Source organism: Nanorana parkeri, unplaced genomic scaffold (genome assembly GCF_000935625.1).
Source record: "Nanorana parkeri isolate BGI_ZX_2015 unplaced genomic scaffold, ASM93562v1 scaffold318, whole genome shotgun sequence".
Taxonomy (NCBI): domain Eukaryota; kingdom Metazoa; phylum Chordata; class Amphibia; order Anura; family Dicroglossidae; genus Nanorana; species Nanorana parkeri.
The window spans coordinates 416,441-439,318 of NW_017306586.1; the positions used below are offsets into that span (position 1 = coordinate 416,441).

The window sequence follows — 22,878 nt, forward strand, 5'->3', positions numbered from 1 at the left end:
GAAAGCTCTGTCTCCAAAAAATGTTATAAAATTAATTTCAGTACAGCGTTGCATGACGGAATAAATGTCAGTCAAAGTACCGCAGCGCTAAATACTGAAAAAGGGCTGGCCAGGAAGGGGGTGTGAACACCTGGTCAGCAAGTGGTTAATGGAGATATCCGGTGGTCTACAGCTGCCCAGATCACTTTGACTTACTCACCCACAGCCTGCCGATAAACATTAAAACAAGCTCATGGCTGCAGCAGCTTGTTTTTACCACTACGGGCTGGCTATACAAGTTACGCCCATGGTTATGTCCTAAAGTGATTATTATCCATTTTCATGTTAAATTATTCACATTATCCTTGCATTCCAACCCCAGTCAAAAGGGTATCAACCCCTCTGCCTCATGTGCTTTACTAGCATCAATGTTAATATGGATGGAGCACACACCATTTTTGTTTAAAGTAATACAAGATAAAAGTTAAACATAGTATGCCTTTTGTAACATGTTTTTTGTAATATTAACATGAGCGGTGCTGAACTTTACTTAATCTAAATCCATTACAAAGAATAGATTATGGCAATTAAATTTCTTGGTATTGTGTCTTTGCAATGAGCTTTTATTTCACTGCATGACATTTTGGGTCTTTATTAATAAGTGAAAAAGGTATTGTCGACCTGCAGTGAAGTGAAAAGTCATCATTTTTCCATTATAAAAGGGCCTTTAAGCTGCCAACATTTTAGTCAAAGCGAGACTACAGCATAATACTTTGGTTTTCATATAGTTATTGCTGCCGTGCACTAATACCTCATTAACTTTTGTTAGTAATCTGTTGATTCCGGAACACAGCAGCTAGTGATGCTGGAATGTATATTCTAAGCCCCTTGCTGTCTCCCACATATAGAAAGTGTAACTTAAAGAAGAACGCCACAATTTTTAAAAATAAACCCTTGCTCGTTTTGGTCCAGGAGCAAAAATAACGAAGATATACTCACCTGATCCTCGGTCCTGCGGCAGTGACCGCTCACCTCTCTCACCCTATGCTCTGGCTGTGGTATGTTCCTTGGCATCCTTTCATCTAATGGACCTGCATTAGACGTGATGACATCACAGGTCCTTAGACCACCAGAGCCCTGGGGAGAAGAGGGACCAGTCTAGCAGCCAAGTGGGATGAGGATCAGGTAAGTGTTTCTTCTTTATTTTCACCCCCAACAAAACAAGCACTGCAAGGGTTAAATTTTAAAAATCCTCCAGTTCTTCATTAAAAAAAGAGTCTGTAGTAAGATGTTTCTCAGAGTCACCAATTATTCAAATCTTCTTTTAAAGTCTAAATATACTGTAATTGGTGATGTAGGAAAGAGAGAAAAAGGAAGTTACACAGCACATGTATCAGGAAGTACAGTCCTACGTCTCATCTGCTGACCCCCTATGGAGGGTTGTGTGCTTTTGGGAACAGGGGATTGCACAGAAAATGGGTTAAAGTAAAGTTTATTCTTTTGTACAATTGCTGAATAATACTTCATTGCTTGATTTCAGTTGTCATGGGGAATTGTTCTTTAAAGAGTATAAATAGCCCCTAATTTGTTTTCCAGTTTTTAGATGGAACAGGGAAGTGTTAAAACCTTTATCACTTTTTTTTTCTTCCTGCTTACACGAAGTGAGAGGAAATATACAAAGTGAGTGGCATTTGCCTCTTAGAGAGATGTCACCAGAACAAGTGTCTCCATTGGGAGATTTACCCTGACCTCTTTTTCTGGTAACAACTGTAAAAGTGTGGATTTCCAGTCACTTACTGTTTTACTGATTATGGTCACCAGTAGGGATGCACCGATACCAGTTCAGATATCAGCGACGATACTTGGCATTTTCATGAGAACTACCAGGGTTGCAGCGGTTGCAGCTGGGCCCTGGCTCTGGTGCTCCACCACTGTCCTGAAATCAAATCATTAGTCTGTATTGTTTTAGAAAAACTGTCACATGACAATAAACAAAAATGTATCAGTACTTGTACTTGGGCAAGAATCAGTACTTGTACTCGCAAAACTGGTATTGGTGCATCCCTTTATTTATATTTATAAAAAAAAAATCATACATTAAACCAGAGATGTACAAATCCCAGGAGCTCTGTGTGCTCCTTACAAATGACAGCTGCCTCCTAACTTTGGGATTTTTCTCTAGTCTAGTCTTGGAGCTGCAAATGTATCTGTACTTGTACTTGTACCAAGTATGGTACTTGGTATCGTTGCATCCCTAGTCACCAGGACATTTATAAAGAAGGTGAGTTTCACCAGTGGGGACACAGCAAACAAAAACCTGTCAGAAGTTCTAATCGTTCCCCACTCTATCCGAAAATAGAAAATAAGATTTGGCTATACCTACTCATTAGGATAAAATTCTATATATCACCTTATTTTATATTTTTCTTTCTGTACATTTGAAATTACTTTAAAGTAGTACTAAAGTCTTTGTGATTTTTACCTTAATGCATTCTCTGCATTAACCACTTGAAGACCGGGGTGTTAAACCCTCTTTCTGTCCTGGCCATTTTTCTTTTGGTGGTATTAAATCACCTCTGAGTTTTTTTGTTTTTTTTACTATATAAAGAAAAAAGTACTGAACATTTTGAAAAAAAAAAAGACTGTTTTCCTGACATTCGCATGACAGCATACGAATGAGTATGGCTCTGCCCCAGCCCAATCACCAGTCCAGGTCCAGTTATACTATTAATTAAAGCATGCCTCCGAAGGCAGCCATTCTTTTTTCTGTCCTCACTGCTCAAGCCAGTTATAAGGTACAAATAACTAAATATCTCAGCATTACCCTCCCTGGTTGTGTGAACACTATATCCCATTTGTATGCTGCCATGTGGGTGTCGGGAAAACAGTAAATTGTATACTTACCTATTGGTCATTTTTCTTTCCTGACGCTAATACATGGCAGCATATGGGACCCTCCCATGGCTTTTTACATTGAGTACTTGTTACGAGAATGGCTGCCTTGGGAGGCGTGCTTTAATTTATAGTATAACTGGTCCTGTGATTGGGCTAGGGGCGGAGCCATACCCATTCACATGCTGCCATGTATTGGCGTCAGGAAAGGAAAATTACCGACAGGTAAGTATACAATTTTCCCTACATTATGTTATGAAACATTTATTATTACCCCAATTTTTGGTCAAATATAAAAGACGGGGTCACGTCGGGTAAATAGGCACCAAACATGTCAAGCCTTAAAATTGCGTGTGCCTGCGAAACCGCAAAAAAACGACCATACCCAAAAATGGCCTTAGACAACGCTTTAAAAGCTTTTACTGCTCATCAAACAGGAAAATTGTATTTCATACTTATCGTAATTTTCCTTTCCTGTCAACTCCATGGCAGCACACGAATGGGTTAACCCCCCTCCTCCCCTAATCAGGATATTAGCTCATAAATTTGCACGAGTCGCCTAAGCAGCTGTTCCATAACTAGACGACCGATCGGGTGGGTCCTGTGCTGCCATGGAGCTGACAGGAAAGGAAAATTACGGTAAGTATGAAATACAATTTTCCTGTTTTCCTGTCAGCTCCATGGCAGCACACGAATGGGAAATAACTAGCCAAAACACAGGGAGGGTAAACGTGAAAATTTAATCATACACCCATAGCAGAAGAAAGCACCGAACGGCCAAAACCGACAGTAGTCAAAGCCGCTGGATCCACACAATAATGATTCATAAACGTGTGACGAGATGACCACGTGGCTGCTTTGCAGACCGTTTCCAGAGACACTCGATTCGCAGCTGCTAAGGACGTGGAGAGACTCCTCGTGGAATGTGCCGCAACTTCAGAAGGCACTGGCAGATGATTGGCTTCGTAAGCCAACGTGATAGTCTTTACGACCCATGAGGCAATGAGTCTGCTGGACGCCTTAGCGCCCTTCCTAGCCCCCGCGGGCACCACAAAAAGATGATCAGTAGACCGCAAGCCTCCGGTTGCCAGAACATACTCCTGCAGCGTCCCTGCGACATCCAATCGATTCAAGCGAGGATCATCATTGGGCCGAAAAGCAGGCAGAACAATCTCCTGCCGCATATGGAAGTCGATTACAGCCTTGGGCACAAACCCCAGCATGGGAAAAAGGACCACCCTATCCGCCAGGAAGGTCGTAAAGGGTTCTTTAAACCCCAAAGCGGCCAGCTCCGAGACCCTGCGAGCCGAGGTGATGGCAACCAAGAAGGCCGTCTTCAGGGTAAGGTGCCACAGAGACAGCGAATCTCCAAAGCCGTCCGACGCCAGAAAATCTAGCACAAGAGGAAGGTCCCATTTAGGGAATACCTGTGCCCGTGGTGGTCTAACTCGTAATGCAGCCTTAAAGAACTGAACCACGAGAGCATTGGAGGCAAGCTGAAGGCCCGTAAAAGCTGACAAGGCCGAAATGTGGCCCTTAAGCGTGCTAACGCTCAATCCCATATCCAGCCCCCGCTGTAGAAAGTCCAGTACATCCATCACTCGTAGATTTAAAGGTCTAAAGTCGCGAGCCAAGGCAAACTCCTGGAATTTCAGCCACACTCTGTTGTAGGCACGGTTCGTGCTGGCTTTCCTGGAGAGCAGCAGCGTGTTCACGACTCTGTCTGAACACCCTAGCGTGACCAACCTCCGCCTCTCAACATCCAAGCCATCAGGCAGAGCTTCATCGGTGCCGGGTGCTGTACCGGACCTTGAGACAGAAGATCCGATACGAGCGGCAGAGGTCGTGGGGACCGAATGCTCAGTTGACGAAGGAGAGGGTACCAAGGCCTCTTGGGCCAGTTCGGAATCACTGCAAGCACCGTCACATCTTCGCCGCGAAGTCTCCGCAGAAACTGAAGGATCAATGGAACCGGTGGAAAGGCATATGCCCTCCGAAACGTCCACCGCGCCGTCAGGGTGTCTGTCGCCATTGCTCGAGGGCAAGGAAACCTCGAAAAAAACCTGAGGACCTTGGTGTTGAGTTGGGATGCGAACAGATCCACTTCTGGAACGAAGCTCCATTGCACCAGGTCCCAAAAGACGTCGTCCCGAAGGCACCAGTCGTTGTTGTCCATTGGTACGCGAGACAGATAATCCGCCTGGAGATTGAGTACCCCGGGTACATACACAGCCGAGATGCGAAGCAGATAGATCTGGGCCCACGTCAAGATAGGAGAGACTTCCATCAGCAATGAGTGGCTGCGCATCCCACCTTGCCTTCTGACATAAGCCACAGCAGTGGTATTGTCCACTTTCAACAGCACCGATTTCCCGATGATCAGCCGCTTGAAGGCCAACAAGGCCTGAAAGATCGCTCTCAGCTCCAGAACATTGGAGACAACTCCCTTCGCCTGAAAATCCCATCCCCCCTGGGCTAACTGACCCAAACACGTCGCCCCCCACCCCAATTCGCTGGCATCGGTGGAGATAATCGTCCACAAAGTTGGGTGGAGAGACTGACAGCAAAGAAGATTGTGATCCTTGAACCACCAGGCGAGACTGCCCCTCATCGGGGGAGTCACCTGAATCCACTGATCGAACGACTCCGTCCCCCACTGGCTCAAGAACCCTGTCTGGAAGGGACGGGACCTCCACTGGGCCCACTTGACCATGGGAATCGTGGACACCATAGTGCCCACAATTCGAAGACAGTGAGATGCCGGAAGACGACCGTGAGTGAGAGCCACTGACAGGCGTTGACGTATCAAGGGGATCTTCTCCGGAAGAAGAGAGACCGAACCACGTGTCGTATCTATTCTGGCCCCTAGATACACTAGATCTTGTGAGGGTGACAGATGGCTCTTCTGTAGATTGATGAGCCAACCGAACTGTTCCAGAGTCGCAACCACCAGTGCCCGATGTTCGAGCAATGATGCCTGTTCTCAATGTAACAGTAGAATGTCGTCCAGATAATGGAAGATGCGAACTCCCTGCTCCCGAAGCAGGGCCACCACGGCCAGCAGGACCTTGGAGAACACCCTCGGTGATGTTGTGAGCCCGAAGGGAAGACAGAGGAACTGATAGTGCAGGCCGCAGAGCGAAAACCGCAGGAAACGTTGAAACGCACAGTGGATGGGAACGTGAAAGTAAGCGTCCTTCAAATCTATGGAGAGCATCCAATCCCCGGGCAGTATCATCTTCAAGATGGTTTGTAGAGATTCCATTTTGAAATGGTCTTTGACAATATACTTGTTGAGAAAGGTCAGGTCGATCACCGGCCTCCAATCCCCAGACTTTTTCTGCACGAGAAAAAGCGGGGAGTAGACGCCTCCAAAACGTTCTGAACGTGGAACAGGAGATATCACCCCCTGGACCAGGAGGTTCCCCACGTAAGACAAGAGGATTGATCTTCGAGCCTGATCCAAAGGAAGTGGAGTTGTACGAAAAACCAAGCTGGGGGCTCTGTGAAACAGCCAACGATGGCCTCTGATAACAGTCTCCAGGACCCACGGATCCGAGATCTTGTCCGTCCAGATTTTCCCGAACATGGCCAATCTCGCGCCTACCTGGAAAACCCGGACGGGCAAGCCTTCAAAAGGACTTCTGCGGCCCCTGGGCTGGAGCCGCAGGGCCCTTTTTGGCTCTAGAAAAGTTAGAGGAAGGTCGCCAAGGGCGACAAAATTCCTTCCCCGGCTTGTAGGACCGGGCCTCCTTCCCTCTGTTAAACGATTCCTTCCGGAACAGAGCATTTTTTCTGCTTCATCAGTCTCCGATCTTGCGGAATGAACCCGGACTTCCCGCCAGTGGCTTTGGCTATGGCAGTGTGCAGTTTGTTGCCAAACAGAGTTTGACCTCCAAATGGGATTTTACACCACCCCTGTTTAGAGGTGGGATCAGCCACCCATGGTCTGAGCCACAAGGCTCTCCTGGCCGTGACCGCGGACAACATAACCCTGGCTAAGGATCTAATAACATCCACCGAAGCCTCGGCAAAAAAAGCTGATGATAGCTTGATGTTATGCAGAATAGACAAGATCTCGGTCTTGTCCAGATCGTCCGAGACAGTGGCCTCAGCACTGTCGACCCACGCCTCCAAAGCCTTGGAGGTTGCTGCCATGGCCACAGCGGGCTTACAGGCCCCCCCAGCCATCAGATAGATCTTTTTAAGATCTAAATCTGCCCTCCGATCTAACACGTCTTTAAACGTGATGGCATCGTCCAATGGCAACGTGACATGCCTAGCCAATCTCATGAGGGCTGCGTCGACGACAGGAGATTCTTCCAACTGCTTAAAATCCTCTTTTTTAAAGGGATACAACTTGGAAAACCTATTGCGGAAGGAAGCCTTCCGTTCAACCTGACCCCATTCCTCTTGGATGATATCTTTAATCTCATCCATGAAGGGGAAAGACAACATTTCTTTCCTAACATGCTTAAAATACCGTCTTTTCTTATCCGGTTGCTCCACAGCCTCTTCCCAAAGAAGAGCCTGACGAACAGCTTTAACGAAGGGTTGAACTAAGGCAAAATCAAACCCTTCGAACTGGTCATCCTCCTCCTCAGAAGAGGAAGAGTTAGAATGGGGTTCAGGCGAAACATGGCCCTTACTGGAGCCGACCGCTCCCGACGGCCCAGGCCTTGCCGGGGATACTGGCCTCTGACTCGGCTCGCCCTGCTGCAGAAACTGAGCGGCAGAGAACTCCTTCAAGGTATCCTGGAAAACCGTCTTCATTAAAGACATGACCTGAGAGGTGTCCGCATCGTTGTCCTTAGTGGCCTCGAAAAAACATGACTGGCAAGCAGTTTTACCAGGCAAGGCCTTATTGGGACAAGCCCAACACCCCTCTAGGAGCGGCTGCTGGTGATGAGAAGTACCCGGCTGTGCAGAGGGATTTACAGACCTGTTGCGGAACCTCCTCTCATATCGATGCGAACGCTTAGCTAGCGGAGAAGGAGAACGTCCCCGACTGGAAGTAGAGGATCGACCACGTTCACGGCCACGTCGTGACCCAGACCTAGAACTGGAAATAAGAAAATAAAATAACAAAACAAAAATAACAACATAGTACTGACCTTGTCTTCTTATCATGAACTACATAAGAGGCAGGTGCCTACCTTCTCAATGACTGGCGATCTTTAGCAGGGGAAGGCTTATCCAGAGGCATACTGAAAAAATGACATGCAAAATCAATACCACATGTAGACGACACTCACATCAAGAGGTCACCTGGGAAACTGACACCAACCTGCAACCACTGTATCCACAGCAGTTAATGCGAAGGAGCACCCAGACAGACAACTCCACACCCATGCTGCTACCCAGCAGACTAAATAGCTGGAGGCAGATGGCTCCTCCCCCAGGCCCCGCCTCCAAGATTCCGCCCAGAGACCGGACCTGAGCAGCTGGCTAGCTGATGGAGACACCCGCAAACAAGGTAACAAGAAACAAGAAAGAGGAAAAAAGAATGTAAAGAAGCATAGAAGTGAATTCACATAAGTTTTTGAATATAAAAAGAACAAAAATTAAGGTTTAATATCACTTTAATTCAAGAAAAATAAAAGTTGGTGGTGGTCACAACATTTAAAGAAAACGAATCCAAACCATTTATGGGATTGATCTAAAAATCATAGGGTTTCTGTGCACGTAGGGGATGGGAATGGGGAAACCAGCCAAAGATAAAAGAGTCACAGAAATGATACTGGTGACATTTTTATTCGCATTTACCTGTAAAAACTTACTCAATGTGCAATTTCACTTCAAACAGTGCAGCCAAGAATTGTTAAAGGATATACAAAACTGAGAGCTGTGCTGTTGGTTTGTATGATGTGTGCTTCTTCAAATGTGTCAGCAGTTTGAAGTGTGCAGGCTTATCGAATTTAATTTCAGACTCAAAGTGGCAATTTCCTTTTCAACTGATATTTTTTTGCTGCGTGTAACATCTGGAAAATAAAAGGGGTTCAAATTAAGATTGATATCTCCCATCTTTTGTCGAATAATGAAAAGCTCATTTGTATTCGGAATATAACAAGAAATGTATGCAGAACAGCGACATTTACAGCACCGCTACTTATTGCAAGTGTGTTTTATGGCTGGTTTTAAGCCCCTGTATGTGGATCTTTTACAGCACTGAAAAATTGCACTGTATATGCGCAATACTCTTAAATAACAAAAACAGACTTTTCTGAAATTTCCTGTGATATTTCATGGTTTATAATGCAGTTAAATCACTTGACATCCTAATCTGAACAGACATAAAAATGTAAAGGATGCGCAGGAACTGTTTTTACTTAAAGTTCTGCTTACAGAGAAATTTCTGTGTGGTGCAGAAATAAACTTTGCATTATTAAAATCTAGTTGGCGTGTTACAGCATGTTAAGTGCAGTTTGTCAGAGTGCTCCATGCTGGTACATTTGATAAGGTGAAGTTTAAATCAGGGTTATCAACATTTGGAACAAGTCCTGCTTGACCTTGGATCTTTGTCTCTACTTGTATTTATGTTAAAGCAGAAGTCTGAGCAAATCAAATCTTATCCCTTGCAGTGTGGCTCCCCTCCACAGCAAGGGTTAAGTGTTCATTTTGTCTAGGGAGCTAAAATAACAAAGGTATACTCACCTGAACCATGATCCTAACTTGCACCTACATCTCTCCCATCCAGCCTGCCTCTTCCTCCACTCCAGCGATAGAATGTCCCTCTGTGTCCTGGCGTCCAATATACTGTATAGGACGTGATAACTCACAGGACCTTAGATCTCTGGAGTGGAGGGGGAGCGAGGGGACCAGTCTGAGATCTAGCCATTTTCATGGTTTTGGTGACTATAACTTTGTTATTTTAGCTCCCTAGACAAGCACTTAACCCTTGCAGTGCGGGGGAGTTAACTCTGAACTCCAGGCAACCAGCAAAACACACAGAAGAAACACATACATAAGAGCTGCTTTACCTGCAAAACAATTTTTTTCTGTTCATCCAGTCTTGAGATTTACAGATATATGCTACACAAGACAGCCCTGTTCGGTGGGGGCCACACACCCAATTTTTCTTTGCTGCAGTTAAGTAACACTTACAGGTCTAGACCCTCCCCAGCCTGTGATTGGACAGTGAAAGGAGAAGCAGACTGATAAGTTCATCCTTCCATCACCATGCTGTCTTTTCCTATCAGCATGCACCTTGCACTGCAACACAGCTGACTGGCTCCTTGTGCTGCTTCTCCTCACCCAGTCTGAGCTCTGCTGTGCAGTGGCTACAAAAGGATAATGCCAATTCAAATTTAGGTACTTACAGTCCAGGCCAGACCAAGTCATAAGAGGCATCTGCCTTGGGGGCCATGCTGCAGTGGGTGCAGCTATGGCGGGAGCCTCTCCGGCCTCTGCATCACCCAGTCATGTCCTGCACTGTGCAGGACTGAGCTGTCAAACTGGGATACATTGGGAGGTGGCGGCTTTGCCTGGGTAACCAGCGGCACTATGCTCCCCTCTCAGTGTGAGCTCTCTGTATCAGGAGCTCTGTGTGCTCCTCAAAAACAGAGCACAGTGCCCAGTTGTTACAGAGCTCTGATGACCACAGAGGGAGAGCTGCATTTGTACTTTTCATTCACGAATTACTGTTCTGTGTAACTTAAATAAATACATAATTTAAGACCCTTATTAACCCTTAATGAACAACTACTACTCTCCAATCATCAACACTCACATTCCCTACTTTATTAGAGTTTAAAGCTGGCTTAACACCTATGTGTTGTGTTCTTGTGTGGCACATGGGAATCTATGTGGTATGTTGCAGTGCCATTCATTTATAATGACACCCAAACTCACAATACAATAGGTACCTATGGACCCATGTCCTGTAGCAATCCACAATGCACATGCCATGTGTTGCAGTGCAGGTCCAATTTTTCTATGGCCATGCCTTGGCTGCAGCCCATTCTAAATGAAAGGACTGCCTCACAACATACATTAACATGTCAAATACCACATGTGAAGCAGGGTGCTGTAGCACACTTCAGTTTTAATCAGGCCTTAAAGTTTAGTCCATTTAGTCAAGTAAAGGGAGATGGAATAATCTGCCCTTAGTAAAAAATGGTGAGAAGAATGTGTAGGAAAAAAATAAGATATGCAAAGAATACAAGGCCGGCAATTATCTATATGTATGTGTTTGTTTAGATTGTCATTACTAAACATTTCTAATCAGGGCCGGACTGGCCATAGGGCAAACCGGGCACTTGCCCGGTGGGCCGCGCCGGCCCGAACACAATCAACCTGATTGTGTTCGGGCCGGTTTGCTATGCCTGATGGCCGGCTCTTAGCAGAGCCGGCACTACTACACAGTAGACACTAGAGGGAGCTGGTGGGGGAGGCCAGAAAACACTTCCTCACCCCGCTCTCTCTAGTCTCTATTCTATGATGTCTCCAGAGCTGCTGGCGCTGTTTCTGTCCCCTGTCCCGGCCGAGATATTTACATATGAATGGGCCGCAATGATTTGCATATCAATAAGCCACTGCCCATTCATATGTAAATATCGCGGCTAATTCATATGCAAATCAATGTCGCCGCCGCCCCCCCCCCCTGCTATGTCAGCTGTAGCCCTCCGGTACTTACTAGTGGCCGGCCCTGCCCCTCGATTGCGCTTCTATGTTTGGCTCCGCCCCCTGTTGTGAGGGGTGTGGCCTGCCGGTGGGTCATGTGATTGGGCTGCTCAGTCTAAAATGCCCGGGCCTATTTTTAGTCCCTGTCCGGCCCTGTTTCTAATGATGTATTTGTTGTCATTTCAAAGATATGGGTAAAGGTCCACTTTAAATTGAAAAAAGTGGTTGAACGCCTAGATGATGAAACTGTGAAAGGGCATTTGATAACGTGACAAAACCTTACAATGCTGCAGTGATATTATTTACAATTATTCTGTAGAAATAGAAAAAGAAAATAATGTGACATCATTGTGTTGTAATTGTAAATGAATGCACACTGACATATTATATAATCATTTTTCATTGCTGATCAGTGATAGCAGCTACAACAAAAATGTAGGGTCTAAACTATTAGAACTAGAAAAAAGAAAGTTGACCAATAGGAATTCATTTTAGAATTAGCTGCAATGGGCAATTCACTTTTCTGTTCTTTGTTTCCCTCAAGTTATAATGAATCAGCTTCCTAGTATGACATGAGGTTCTTGTGTTGTACTGTTCCTCTTAACATGCAGTTTGATAATAAAGGGCTTTGTTTTCATCAGAAAATACCTGACATTTAGCTATTTAGATATATGTTACAGAATTGTTATTCAAATAATAACTTCTTCATGGTCATGGCATTAAAAACATCTAAAAGCTCAAAGAACGTTTGAGTTGTTAGTAAGCTACGGCCAAAAAGTATGCTACTGAAGACCTCATTTGACCTTTTTGTAACCAGTTTGGAATTGCAGTAAAGGAAATACTTCATCCAACTATTTTGTTTTAGGTCCCTGTGATCTCTAATGGTTTGTTTACACAGTGTTTCTTTTAATCAGTTTGGTCTCCATTTTTTTTGCTAATGTTGTTTCCTTATCACTGTTTTGTCCTTTTTTTCCTGAAGGGATTTAAGGACAATGTTTACCGGCAAAGAAGAAAATATTTTGTGGATGTTGCCATGAGTTATAAATAGTAAGTTTAAGTATAACTAATTTGTTGCATGTTCTCAATAAGTTACAAGTGGAACTACAGCCAAAAAACATGTTTTATTAGTGTTGGCCAGAGCAGTGGAGGGGTTAGAGCTTCTGTCAAATGTTTATTGCTGTCTGTGTCCCTGTTGGAAAATTCACTCTCACTTTCTATTCGGGATGTTCAGATACCAGTTCAGATACTGGTGCAGATACTTGGCATTTTGACAAGCGCTGCCAGGGTTACAGAAGTTGCAGCTGGGACTGGCGCTCCACCACTGTCTTGAAATCATTTGTCTGTATTGTTTTAGAAAAACTGACACATGATACTAAACAAAAACGTATCAGTAATTGTATCTGTGAGTACTTAGATAAGTATCGGTACTTGGTCTGTAAAAAAAATGGTATTGGGTGCATATACAGTATATATATATATATATCCCAGGAGCCTTGCATGCTCTAATGAAAAATTACAGATGCCTTCCAACTTTTGAGTTTTTCTCTAGTCTAGTCTTGGAGCTGGAAAAGTATTAGTACTTCTACTTGTACCACGTATGGTAATTGGTATCTGAACATCCTTACTTTCTATACTGGTGACCATTGTCATTGAAAGAAAAAAGAAAGAGATATTTTACAGTTGTGTTTGGCAGAGGAAAAAAAACTTTGTGGCTGGAGTTTTACTAAATATGTAGTTCCATTTATATTAAAGACATGCAGATATTAATAGATTGCTGTTGCTTTTATTTAGTGGTCAACCAATTCCAAGAGTGGAGTACACAGAAGAAGAGATAAAAACATGGGGTACAGTGTTTAGAGAACTCACAAAATTGTATCCAACTCATGCCTGCAGAGAATATTTAAAGAACTTACCTCTATTAACCAAATACTGCGGATACAGAGAAGACAATGTACCACAACTGGAAGATGTGGCAGTGTTTTTAAAAGGTAAGGCTTAAGATATATTTATCTGATCATAGTTGTTAAAGTGGATGGAGCAGGATAGGGGTTACAAATGGTACAGACACATATGGAAGTGAACCCTGTTTCTGGAGGATCCTATGGGTTGATGAAGACATCACTGGATAACGTTGCCTGTGTGCATCAGCATGTTGTGTGCAGGTATGGATAGCCGTTTATGTTTTTTTTTTACAGGCAGTGGTGTTATGGTTAGTGCTGCAACAGGGTTCCCTGGTACGCAAGACGAGGGTGCCAATGTGCACCCCCCCATTTCTCTAGCTTTTTAATTCAGCGCTACAAAAACTAACATACAGTTAAAGGAGAACTCAAATTTTTTTATTAACCCTTGCAGTGGGGCTACCACTGCATTGCAAGGGTTAGCTGCTCATTTTGGTCTAGGGAGGGAAAAAAAAGTTATACTTACCCAATTCTCTGAGCCAGCTTGCTGTTCGGCCAGCCGTTCCAGGCTCGCTCCTCCTCCAATGCAGCGGTCTAAGCTCCGGGAGTCTTCACATAGGGAGTGCTGTCTCAAGCTGGCAGGCTCAGTGGATCGGGTGAGTATAACTTTTTTATTTTAGTCCCTAGATGAAAACAAGCAGTTAATCCTTGCAGTGTGGGGGTATTCTGCGATTGGACCTCTACAAACATGAAGAAATGAATGAATGCAAATTTAAGTTGCATACAAATTTTAAAAAAATCAGCAAAAAAACAAATTCTAGGGGAAGAAGAGAATGAAGTTGATAAAACTTTTTTTATTTTTTAAATAGTAACTTTCATTCATAATGGATTTAGTGCAGGGCCCAAGTTGTCAAACTGATAGCTCAATCCCGCAGTTTCCCTCTGTAATAATCAGAGCTTTGTGACAGATGGGCTCTGTGCTCTGGTTATCTCCCAGTGTATTCTTCAGAACTCAGCTGTTAATTTGACAGCTCAGACCTACACAGTGCTTCAGCTGTAATTCCCTGCAGCATAATGCCCAAAGTGGGTGTCTCTTCTGCCTCTGCTTCAGACCGACCCTGGTTATGGTATGTGGGGATGCTAAATCAGTGGAGATAATACTTTACTCAGTGAAATGAGGACACCTCCAGATGCCTGTCCTTATACTGTAACCCTGGAGCACACAATATGCAGATTTAGGGCTCTACTGTACTCACAGAAGTTGATCCGTTACTGCACACCTGTTAATGTGTAGTATTTTGCATGTTAACATGTGTCGTATTAAATAGGAATTAAAGCCTGTGCCCTGTGAAAAACTGCAAGGAGCTAGAGTATTTTGGGCAAAAGCGGCATGCAAATTCTCTTTTGCAGAAACGAAAACTCTTCCCCCACACTCCTAGCAGTTTTTTTTTGCATTCCTATGTACACTGCATGGGGCATACTCTGTGCAGTATACATCCTTACGCATTCTTGGCATGCGCAGGAGCTACATCATCAATGGCTGCAAGACTCCGATGAAGTGGCAAAGGAGATGGCAGTGCTGGATGGAGGGGCAACAGGATCCGAAACCTGTCACCGCTGGAAAGGAGTCACACTAAAAGGTAAGTGCACCAAAATGTGCAAGCATGGTGTGCAAACTTGCTCAGTACGGTGAGAACCCACTTCCCTGTGCAGAATTTAGTTCTGCTTCAAGGCATCCCATTTACTAAAAATAAGCTTCTAATGCATGTCAATGGACAAAAAAAGTCAATGCAACATTTGTTTAACGCAGCGCACTACAATAGTTGACATTTTATCGTCTGTAGTTCTGTAGATTGGGGTACCAGTCTAAATAAATGGCACTATAACGCACTACACAAAGTGTAATGTGTTACGGCAAAGAATAGGTATAAAGGTGTAAGCCAATGTTTGACTAAAAGGGTCAACGCAACAAACTCCCATAGTGCAACCTTAAATACAACATGAGGCCTCAAAAAACTATAGAGAGGTACCACATATTGTTTTGTGGAATGTGATGGAGGTGTTTCCCAGCTTTAACTTCTCTGAACTATGAAACAGTATAATGCCAGGAAGCCTTACCTAATTAATTGATTTGCAAGTTATGCCTATAAATTAGTAATTGCTTTTTAACCTGTCAATTCCATTGATTGGTGTGTTTTAAAAGTTAGTACCCAAGTATGCCATTGCTCATCAGAAGTGGCATTGTCGTTCAATGCTGATAATCATACTGCTGGTAATTTGTCATCAATATTAGTAGGTCTTCTATAAAAAAACCTGGGTGACAAGTATAAGTGGAGGCAACTAATAAGATTCTGACTGTCCTGGTTTTGTGCAGATTAGAAGATGAAAGTCATCAAATGTTCGGTTACTATGGTCACCATCATATTTTATCTCTCAGTTTTTATGTTTGAGCCCCAATGTTCTTCTTGTATAAGCAGTCCAGAAATAAAAGTCTTTCGTGTTCATTACAAAAGAACACATTTTTTTAAAATCATTCTTACTTGCAGGCTCTACATCTTAAAACTGTAGTCTACAACCAGTGGCTTGGGAGAACAGACTGAATCTGCTTCAGTGCTAATCAGACAGATCTAATACTTTCCATACAAATCACAGTTTGAACGCATACAGTATTGCATGCTGGGTTTGCATGATCGAGCACATGTATATTTAGCTTAATCATGATAAATCTGGCAAGCATCTTGTTTCATCAATCTGCTTGATTTGATTGCTTTGACTTGCAGTAAAAGGTAAATCGATTTACTAATCTCGGCTAAGGTACCGCTCTCAGTTGTTTTTGGTGTGGCTGTCCACATTTACGCCTAGCCAGCTACTGCAGAGAACCTACAGCAAACATAGAATTTTCATATCGATCCGGTGCATGCATATACACTATATATGGCCAAATGCGTGTGAACACTTCTCCACATGATTGAGTTTAAGTGTTTTTAGTGAAGGGTGCTGTTAACCACTTGAAGGCCATAGTGTTTCACCCCCTTCCTGGCCAGGCCATTTTTCAGTATTCAGCGCTGCCGAAGTATACAAACAGTTTAGACCAGGGGTCAGCAACCTTAAACACTCAAAGAGCCATTTGGACCCGTTTCCCACAGAAAAGAAAACACCGGGAGCCACAAAACTCTTTTGACATCTAAAATGAAGGCATATATAGTTTTTTACCTTTTATGCTATGTATAGCATGTATATAGGTATATGTGGGCTTAGTAACGCACTGGACTCTGGGCTTAGTAACGCACTGGACTCAGGGCTTAGTAACGCTCTGGACTTACCTGAGACACCGCAGAGCCCACCATAGATCCTGCACAGCCCATCTGAGACTCTCTATGGTGGGCTGTGCAGGGCCTCAGGTGGGCTGGTCGCCGGGGTCCCTTTTCCTGTACCTCCTCCCAACTCCTCTAACCTGCTGGGGCCTGGCCTCCTCCATGCCCTCCCCTCTCACATCTGCCATGCCGCCCCTGGTACAGCTGATACTCAAGTAAGAGGCCCCCCAAGGCTGCCCAGACCCCTCACATGGGTACTGGCCGTACCCCTCACCCCCCCCCTGATTCCGGTGTTCTATCAATGTGTGACCGGTGACGTGGTCACACATTTCAATGTAATTTTTGGGCGGCGGAATGAGTAATTGCCAGTAGGTCATGCATTCCAACGTTTTTTTCAGCTGTTCCAGGGCAGATTGGCATCGCAAATTGTATGTGCAGGAGAACTGATCTGCCCTAGAACAGCTGTTCGGTCCTGAAATGTCACTTCTATCCGACTCTGTGAGTGCGATCTCACATTCCACCCCACTCACAAAGTCGGATAGAAGTGACATTTCAGGACCAAACAGCTGTTTCAGGACTGAATACCCTGGACAGGGAGCCGCAGCAGAGGGATGAAAGAGCTCCGGAGCCGCAGGTTGCTGACCCCTGGTTTCGACAATTGGGTGCTTCCATCTTTGTGGCAATAGTATAGGGAAAGCCATTTTCTGTTCCAGCATGAGTGTGCACCTGTATACGAAGCCAGGTCCATAAAGACATTGGGGGGATTTATCAAAACTGGAGCATACAGAATGCAGAGCAGTTGCCCATAGCAACCAATCAGCATCTCTTTTTAGTTAGCTCAGGTAAGATTTCATAATGAGACAGAGGAGCTGATTGGTTGCAGTGTAAATCTGCTCCAGATTTTGTCAGCCCTAGGTACGTCACTACAGGATCTTCAGTAGGAGAGACACAAGCCTTGCTCCTGAGGTCTATTCCATTCCAGGCACCTCCAGCAGCCATGGTTCTCCTCCTCAATCAGTATTAGGCCTCCTCCAGACTTGAGGCATTGCAAAGAATTTTCCGTACTTGAGGTAGTGTTCTCTCGCTCTCGCTCGCTCTCTTGCTCTCTCTTTCTCTCTCTTTCTCTCTCTCTTTCGTTCTCTCTCTCTCTCTCTCTTTTGCTCTCGCTCTCTCTCTCTCTTTTGCTCTCGCTCTCTCTCTCTCCTTAATCAGCTTGGGATATATTAAATATATTTATGCTTAATTTTTTTGTTTTGTATATTTTGCATGCATCTCACCATACTGTGATGTTATGGCAACAGCCATTCCACTTTCCCTTGGTGTCATTGTCATATGTCACTGCGTGGTGTTCAATTTACTCTGTAGTTGGGATAAACAAGCTGTTTTCATAATATCTTTGCAAACAAGCTTCTTAACCTTTGAAAGTTAGATAATCAGGACTTGAAAAACAGTTACTACATTCATTGGTGGCATGGTAAACTAAACTGCAGTATCCTCTGTGTACTATGAAACTAGTTTTAAAGTCAATACTTTTGCTACATAAATTCTGTCAACATGCTGTTTGTTACTTATTCAAAGCAGAAAATCTCAAAAGACCTGTGCAGCAGAATAGTCAGTTAAATATACTATATATTTACATTTATTTGCTCTTTTCTTATACACAGTACATGTATAAATATAATAGCTTTTTCGTAAAGTCCAATTCCAGCTAAATTTTTTTCTTTCTAATTTGAATAAAGTGAGGAAGGGTTGGAACCTCTACCAAGGTTTTATTGCCATCTGTGACTCTATTGGAAAGATTTCCACTGTGTTTCTTAGTGGCCCCCTTGTATAAGCAGGACAAGAGGTGAAGGTCACCAAGGTCACCGAGACATAAAGCGCAAAAAGCAATAAAAACCTCAACCTTTTTTCATTGTACTAAGAAAAAAATGTGTATTTGCATCTGTCTCTGTCCTCTTTAAAGACATTACCCAAGACTTCTTGTCCCACCTGACTCCCTGTCACAGGAATTTAGAGGAAATTTGCCAAATGGTCATGCAAAAAGCTGAGATTTCTAACCCTTCCCCACTATATCAACACAAATACATTTTTGGCTAGAGTTTGGCTAAGTAGTTTAGATTGCGTTATCAATATGCCAGGGGCCAGGGGTGCCCCCTTACCTGGGTGTCGGCAGGCATGGCGTAGGGTCCTTCCTGTGTTGCAGTGGCGACTCTATGAACAATATATGGGGTGGCACATAAGATACCACAGTCAAAACGGGGGGGGACTAATAATTTTCACCACTAAATCATACCACTGAAAAAAACTAAAGAAGTATATATAAACAAGATTACAAAATACGAGAGTAATGCGGTATGTGATGATACCTTTTTATTGTACTAACCTAATACTTAGAAGGCAAGCTTTCAAGAGTTTTTCTTTCTTCCTCAGGTATTGGGTACAAATCCCAGCAATACATAATACAGCAATGCAGAATACCACCAGCTGTAGAGTGACTGCAAATCCCAGCAATACATTATACAGCAATGCAGAATGCCACCCGCTGTAGAGGGACTACAAATCCCAGCAATACATTATACAGTAATGCAGAATACCACCAGCTATAGAGCACTACAAATCCCATCAATACATTATACAGCAATGCAGAATACCACCAGCTAGAGAGGACTACAAATCCCAGCAATACATTATACAGTAATGCAAAATACCACCAGCTGTAGAGGGACTACAAATCCCAGCAATACATTATACAGTAATGCAGAATACCACCAGCTACAGAGCACTACAAATCCCATCAATACATTATACAGCAATACAGAATGGCACCGGCTATAGAAGCCTATAATTCTCAGCAACATATTATGCAGCCTTGCGGAATAATACCATCAGCTATAGAGGACTACAAATCCCAGCAAAACATAGCGCAATGCGGAATAATAGTATATACATCTGCCACATACTCTGTGCTGCTGCTCTACCTTGGGGTTCTGGCCTAATGTATGGGCAGAGCTTGTCAGGAGGGGTGGGGAGGGGAGATGTGCGGGTGGCAGAAGCGCTGTAAGCAGGCATTGCGTTGCTCCACAGAAGGCTGCCGCAAGGTCCCCAGCAAGTGCCGGACCTAAGACACCTAAGTCAATTTGAAAAATGTAAGTGCTGGTATCGGTTTTTAGTATTGGGACAGAGGTCAGTTATAATGCAGAGTGCATTGGTCAATAATGTATCGCAGGGTGTGGGGGTCAGTAATGTAACGCAGAGTGCGGAGGTCAGTAATGTTCAAAAAACATACACACCCAGTGCATTTCTGGCCGGACAGAAAACCCTAATTGTAGGGTGGGTGCTAAAATGACAGCGGATGCCTCCGCAAAATAAATTAGAAAAATTCAAAAAGGTCACAAGCACTCCAGCATGTAGAAAAGGCAATGTTCAATGACTTCACAGGTGTCACATCATCAGAGCGACATTTTGGAACAGCAAAGTCCCTTCCTCAGGCAAAACAGATAAATATACTTGTGAAGTCAATAAACAATGACTTTTCTACATGTTGGAGGGCTTGTGACCTTTTATGAGGTCAGTAATGTAACGCAGAGTGCGGAGCTCAGTAATGTAACGCAGAGTACGGAGCTCAGTAATGTAATGCAGAGTGCGGAAGTCAGTAATGTAACGCAGAGTACGGAAGTCAGTAATGTAACGCAGAGTGCAGAGCTCAGTAATGTAACGCAAAGTGCGGAGGACACCAATGTAATGCAAAGTGCGGATGACACCAATGTAGCGCAGAGTGCGGATGACAGCAATGTAACGCAGATTGCGGAGGACAGCAATGTAACGCAGAGTGCGGATGACAGCAGTGTAATGCAAAGTGCGGAGGACAATGGTGTAAGATAGAAAGGGACTTACAGTTTTGATGTACTAGATCATGTGCTCTGTCATGCCCCCTTCTTCCTCTCCGGGTGGTGGTGGTGGGGGACAGCGATGTTTCTCCTATGTGAAGCCCCAAGCAGCCTTGATGCGTCTTCTCTGTCCCTACTCTGCTAAAATACATGAGCAGCCAATGGCAGTGCTGTACTCTACCTCTTAGCCAATAGCAGCTGGGGTTAGCGGAGGAAGATACAAGTGGTTGCCGACTGCTGAGGAGCCCATACAGCAGTGGTCTCAAACTCAATTTAGTCGGGGGCCACTGGACACATTTACATTTACAGTGTTAATGTCTGCATATGTTACAAGCAGCAACTGTCACCCATTCAAATTAATGATCGGGTGACAGCTGCTGCATGTGAACGCCTGCACACCGCATGTAATCCTATGTGAAAAGATTGCATGTAGTTAGGAATCTCTGTCACTATCCCTGGTTACACAATTGTGTATCCAGAGATAGTGATTGTTTTTGTAACTGCATGTAATCGTATTACATACAATTACATGTGGTATGCAGGCGTGTACATGCAGCAGCTGTCACCCGATCATTAACTAGCTGCCGTACAGTGGGCAGCATTCGGCAGAGAGGAGTGAAGAAGAGAGAGTGCAGCGGTGGCGGTGGCCATTTTAAAGGGGAATCAGCGGGGGGCAAACGGGGGGCAAGGAATAACCTGGGGGGGGGGCAACCTTGCCCCCCTGTAGAGACACCTATGCTGTGTTGTCTTGGTGCCCAGCGGTAGGGTTGCGGGTACGCGCACATACACATGGCGTTACTGTGACCTATTAGTCAATTCGGGTGCCTCATTTACACACTTACCTCTCCTCGCCGGCCCATTGGCCCCTGAGGGTTGGAAGCTTCCTTGTTGCTCTGACAACGTGGGCGTTCCTGGCCCTTGCTTGGATTAAATCCCAGTCAGAGCCCTGACTTGTTGCTGAGTTATTCTGCCTGTATCCGGTGCAGCTACGAAGCATTATTTCCTTTCCCTGCTCTTGCTTTCCTTGCCCATCATTCGGACTCCCTGGTTACTGACCCCCTGCTTAACTCCTTGTTCTCGATACCTGCTGCCTGCCTCGACTCGGACTGCATTCTGTGTTGTACCTTCACCACGGACTTGTACCCAGTTCTGTTCACGGCTATTGGGTTCCACTCCAGCATACAGGGTAACTCCGCCCTTGATGCAGCCAGTGTAGCCACCAACAATTATCAGTATTACAATGGTGCAGAAACAAGGTCAAAGATGTGTGCTATTCTCTGTATGAATTCTCTCTGCGTGCTTTCGTTATATAAATACCATCTCCCCTGCTTTAATCAAAGACATTATCCTAAAACACAACAAAAGTATACACTGAGTGGCCAGATTATTATGACCACCCCATCAGTACGAGATGACTCCACGAGATGACTGCGTTGGGCCGCCTCGTGACTCCACGAGATGGTGAAAGGGGATGCGAGGAATCTGACACTGCACTGTTGCCCTTCTGTTGTCTTGTACTAGTCTTGCCACTCTCCGCTCTGCCCTAACATTGACTAGTCGCTGACGGCCACAATTCGCACGTTCAGACCCAGATTTTTGGCTGACGGTCCAGTCTTTAAACACTTTAACAACAGCTGCTCTTGAACATTTAATGAATTCTGCTGTTTTGCTGATACTTGCTCCATGGCTCGCGCCAACAATCATCCCACGTTCAAAGGCTGTTAAATCTTGACTTCAGGTATAGGATAAGAGGGCATACTAATTATACCTGCTATAGGGCAGGTTTGGCACTGTTAAGGACACTTACACAAAGATATAGATATTTAGTGGATAATCTACGTATGATTAGTTTTAGGAAGGTAGAGGGAGACACACATATATATGTACGTGCATATAAAATATAGTTTTAAAAATAATAAAAGAGGACACCCCACAAGGAGAAAGATGGCACAATAAAAATTTAAGGGATTTAACCCTTGTCGAATTTGACACAAGATATGGGAAGAAAAAAATACACCTTTTTTTTTTTTTCTCCTCTGGGGGATTGGAAGACTGTAGAGGTAGGATATTGTGAATGTTAGTTATTATTTATTTATTTTTTTATTGTGTATATGTATGTGGTTAAAATGCAATTGTTTATTTGTTTAATGTACTGTTTGAATATGAAATAAAAAAATGTTGATATAAAAAAAAAAGGCTGTTAAATCGCGTTGTTTACCCATATCTTCAGAAAAAAATCACTTCTACTGTTGTGGTAAACAACCTGCTTCCCTATTTATAATGACC

At 44.1% G+C, this 22,878-nt stretch overlaps 1 protein-coding gene across 1 annotated transcript in view; it reads left to right on the top strand.

The window, feature by feature from the left end:
* The window catches only part of TPH2 (tryptophan hydroxylase 2), a 151,341-nt gene that overhangs the window by 27,373 nt on the left and 101,090 nt on the right, over positions 1-22,878 (top strand). The window contains exons 5-6 of the mRNA XM_018558059.1: positions 12,473-12,540; positions 13,285-13,481. Coding sequence (XP_018413561.1) covers positions 12,473-12,540; positions 13,285-13,481 — 265 coding nt within the window. The remainder of the gene's footprint in view (positions 1-12,472; positions 12,541-13,284; positions 13,482-22,878) is intronic.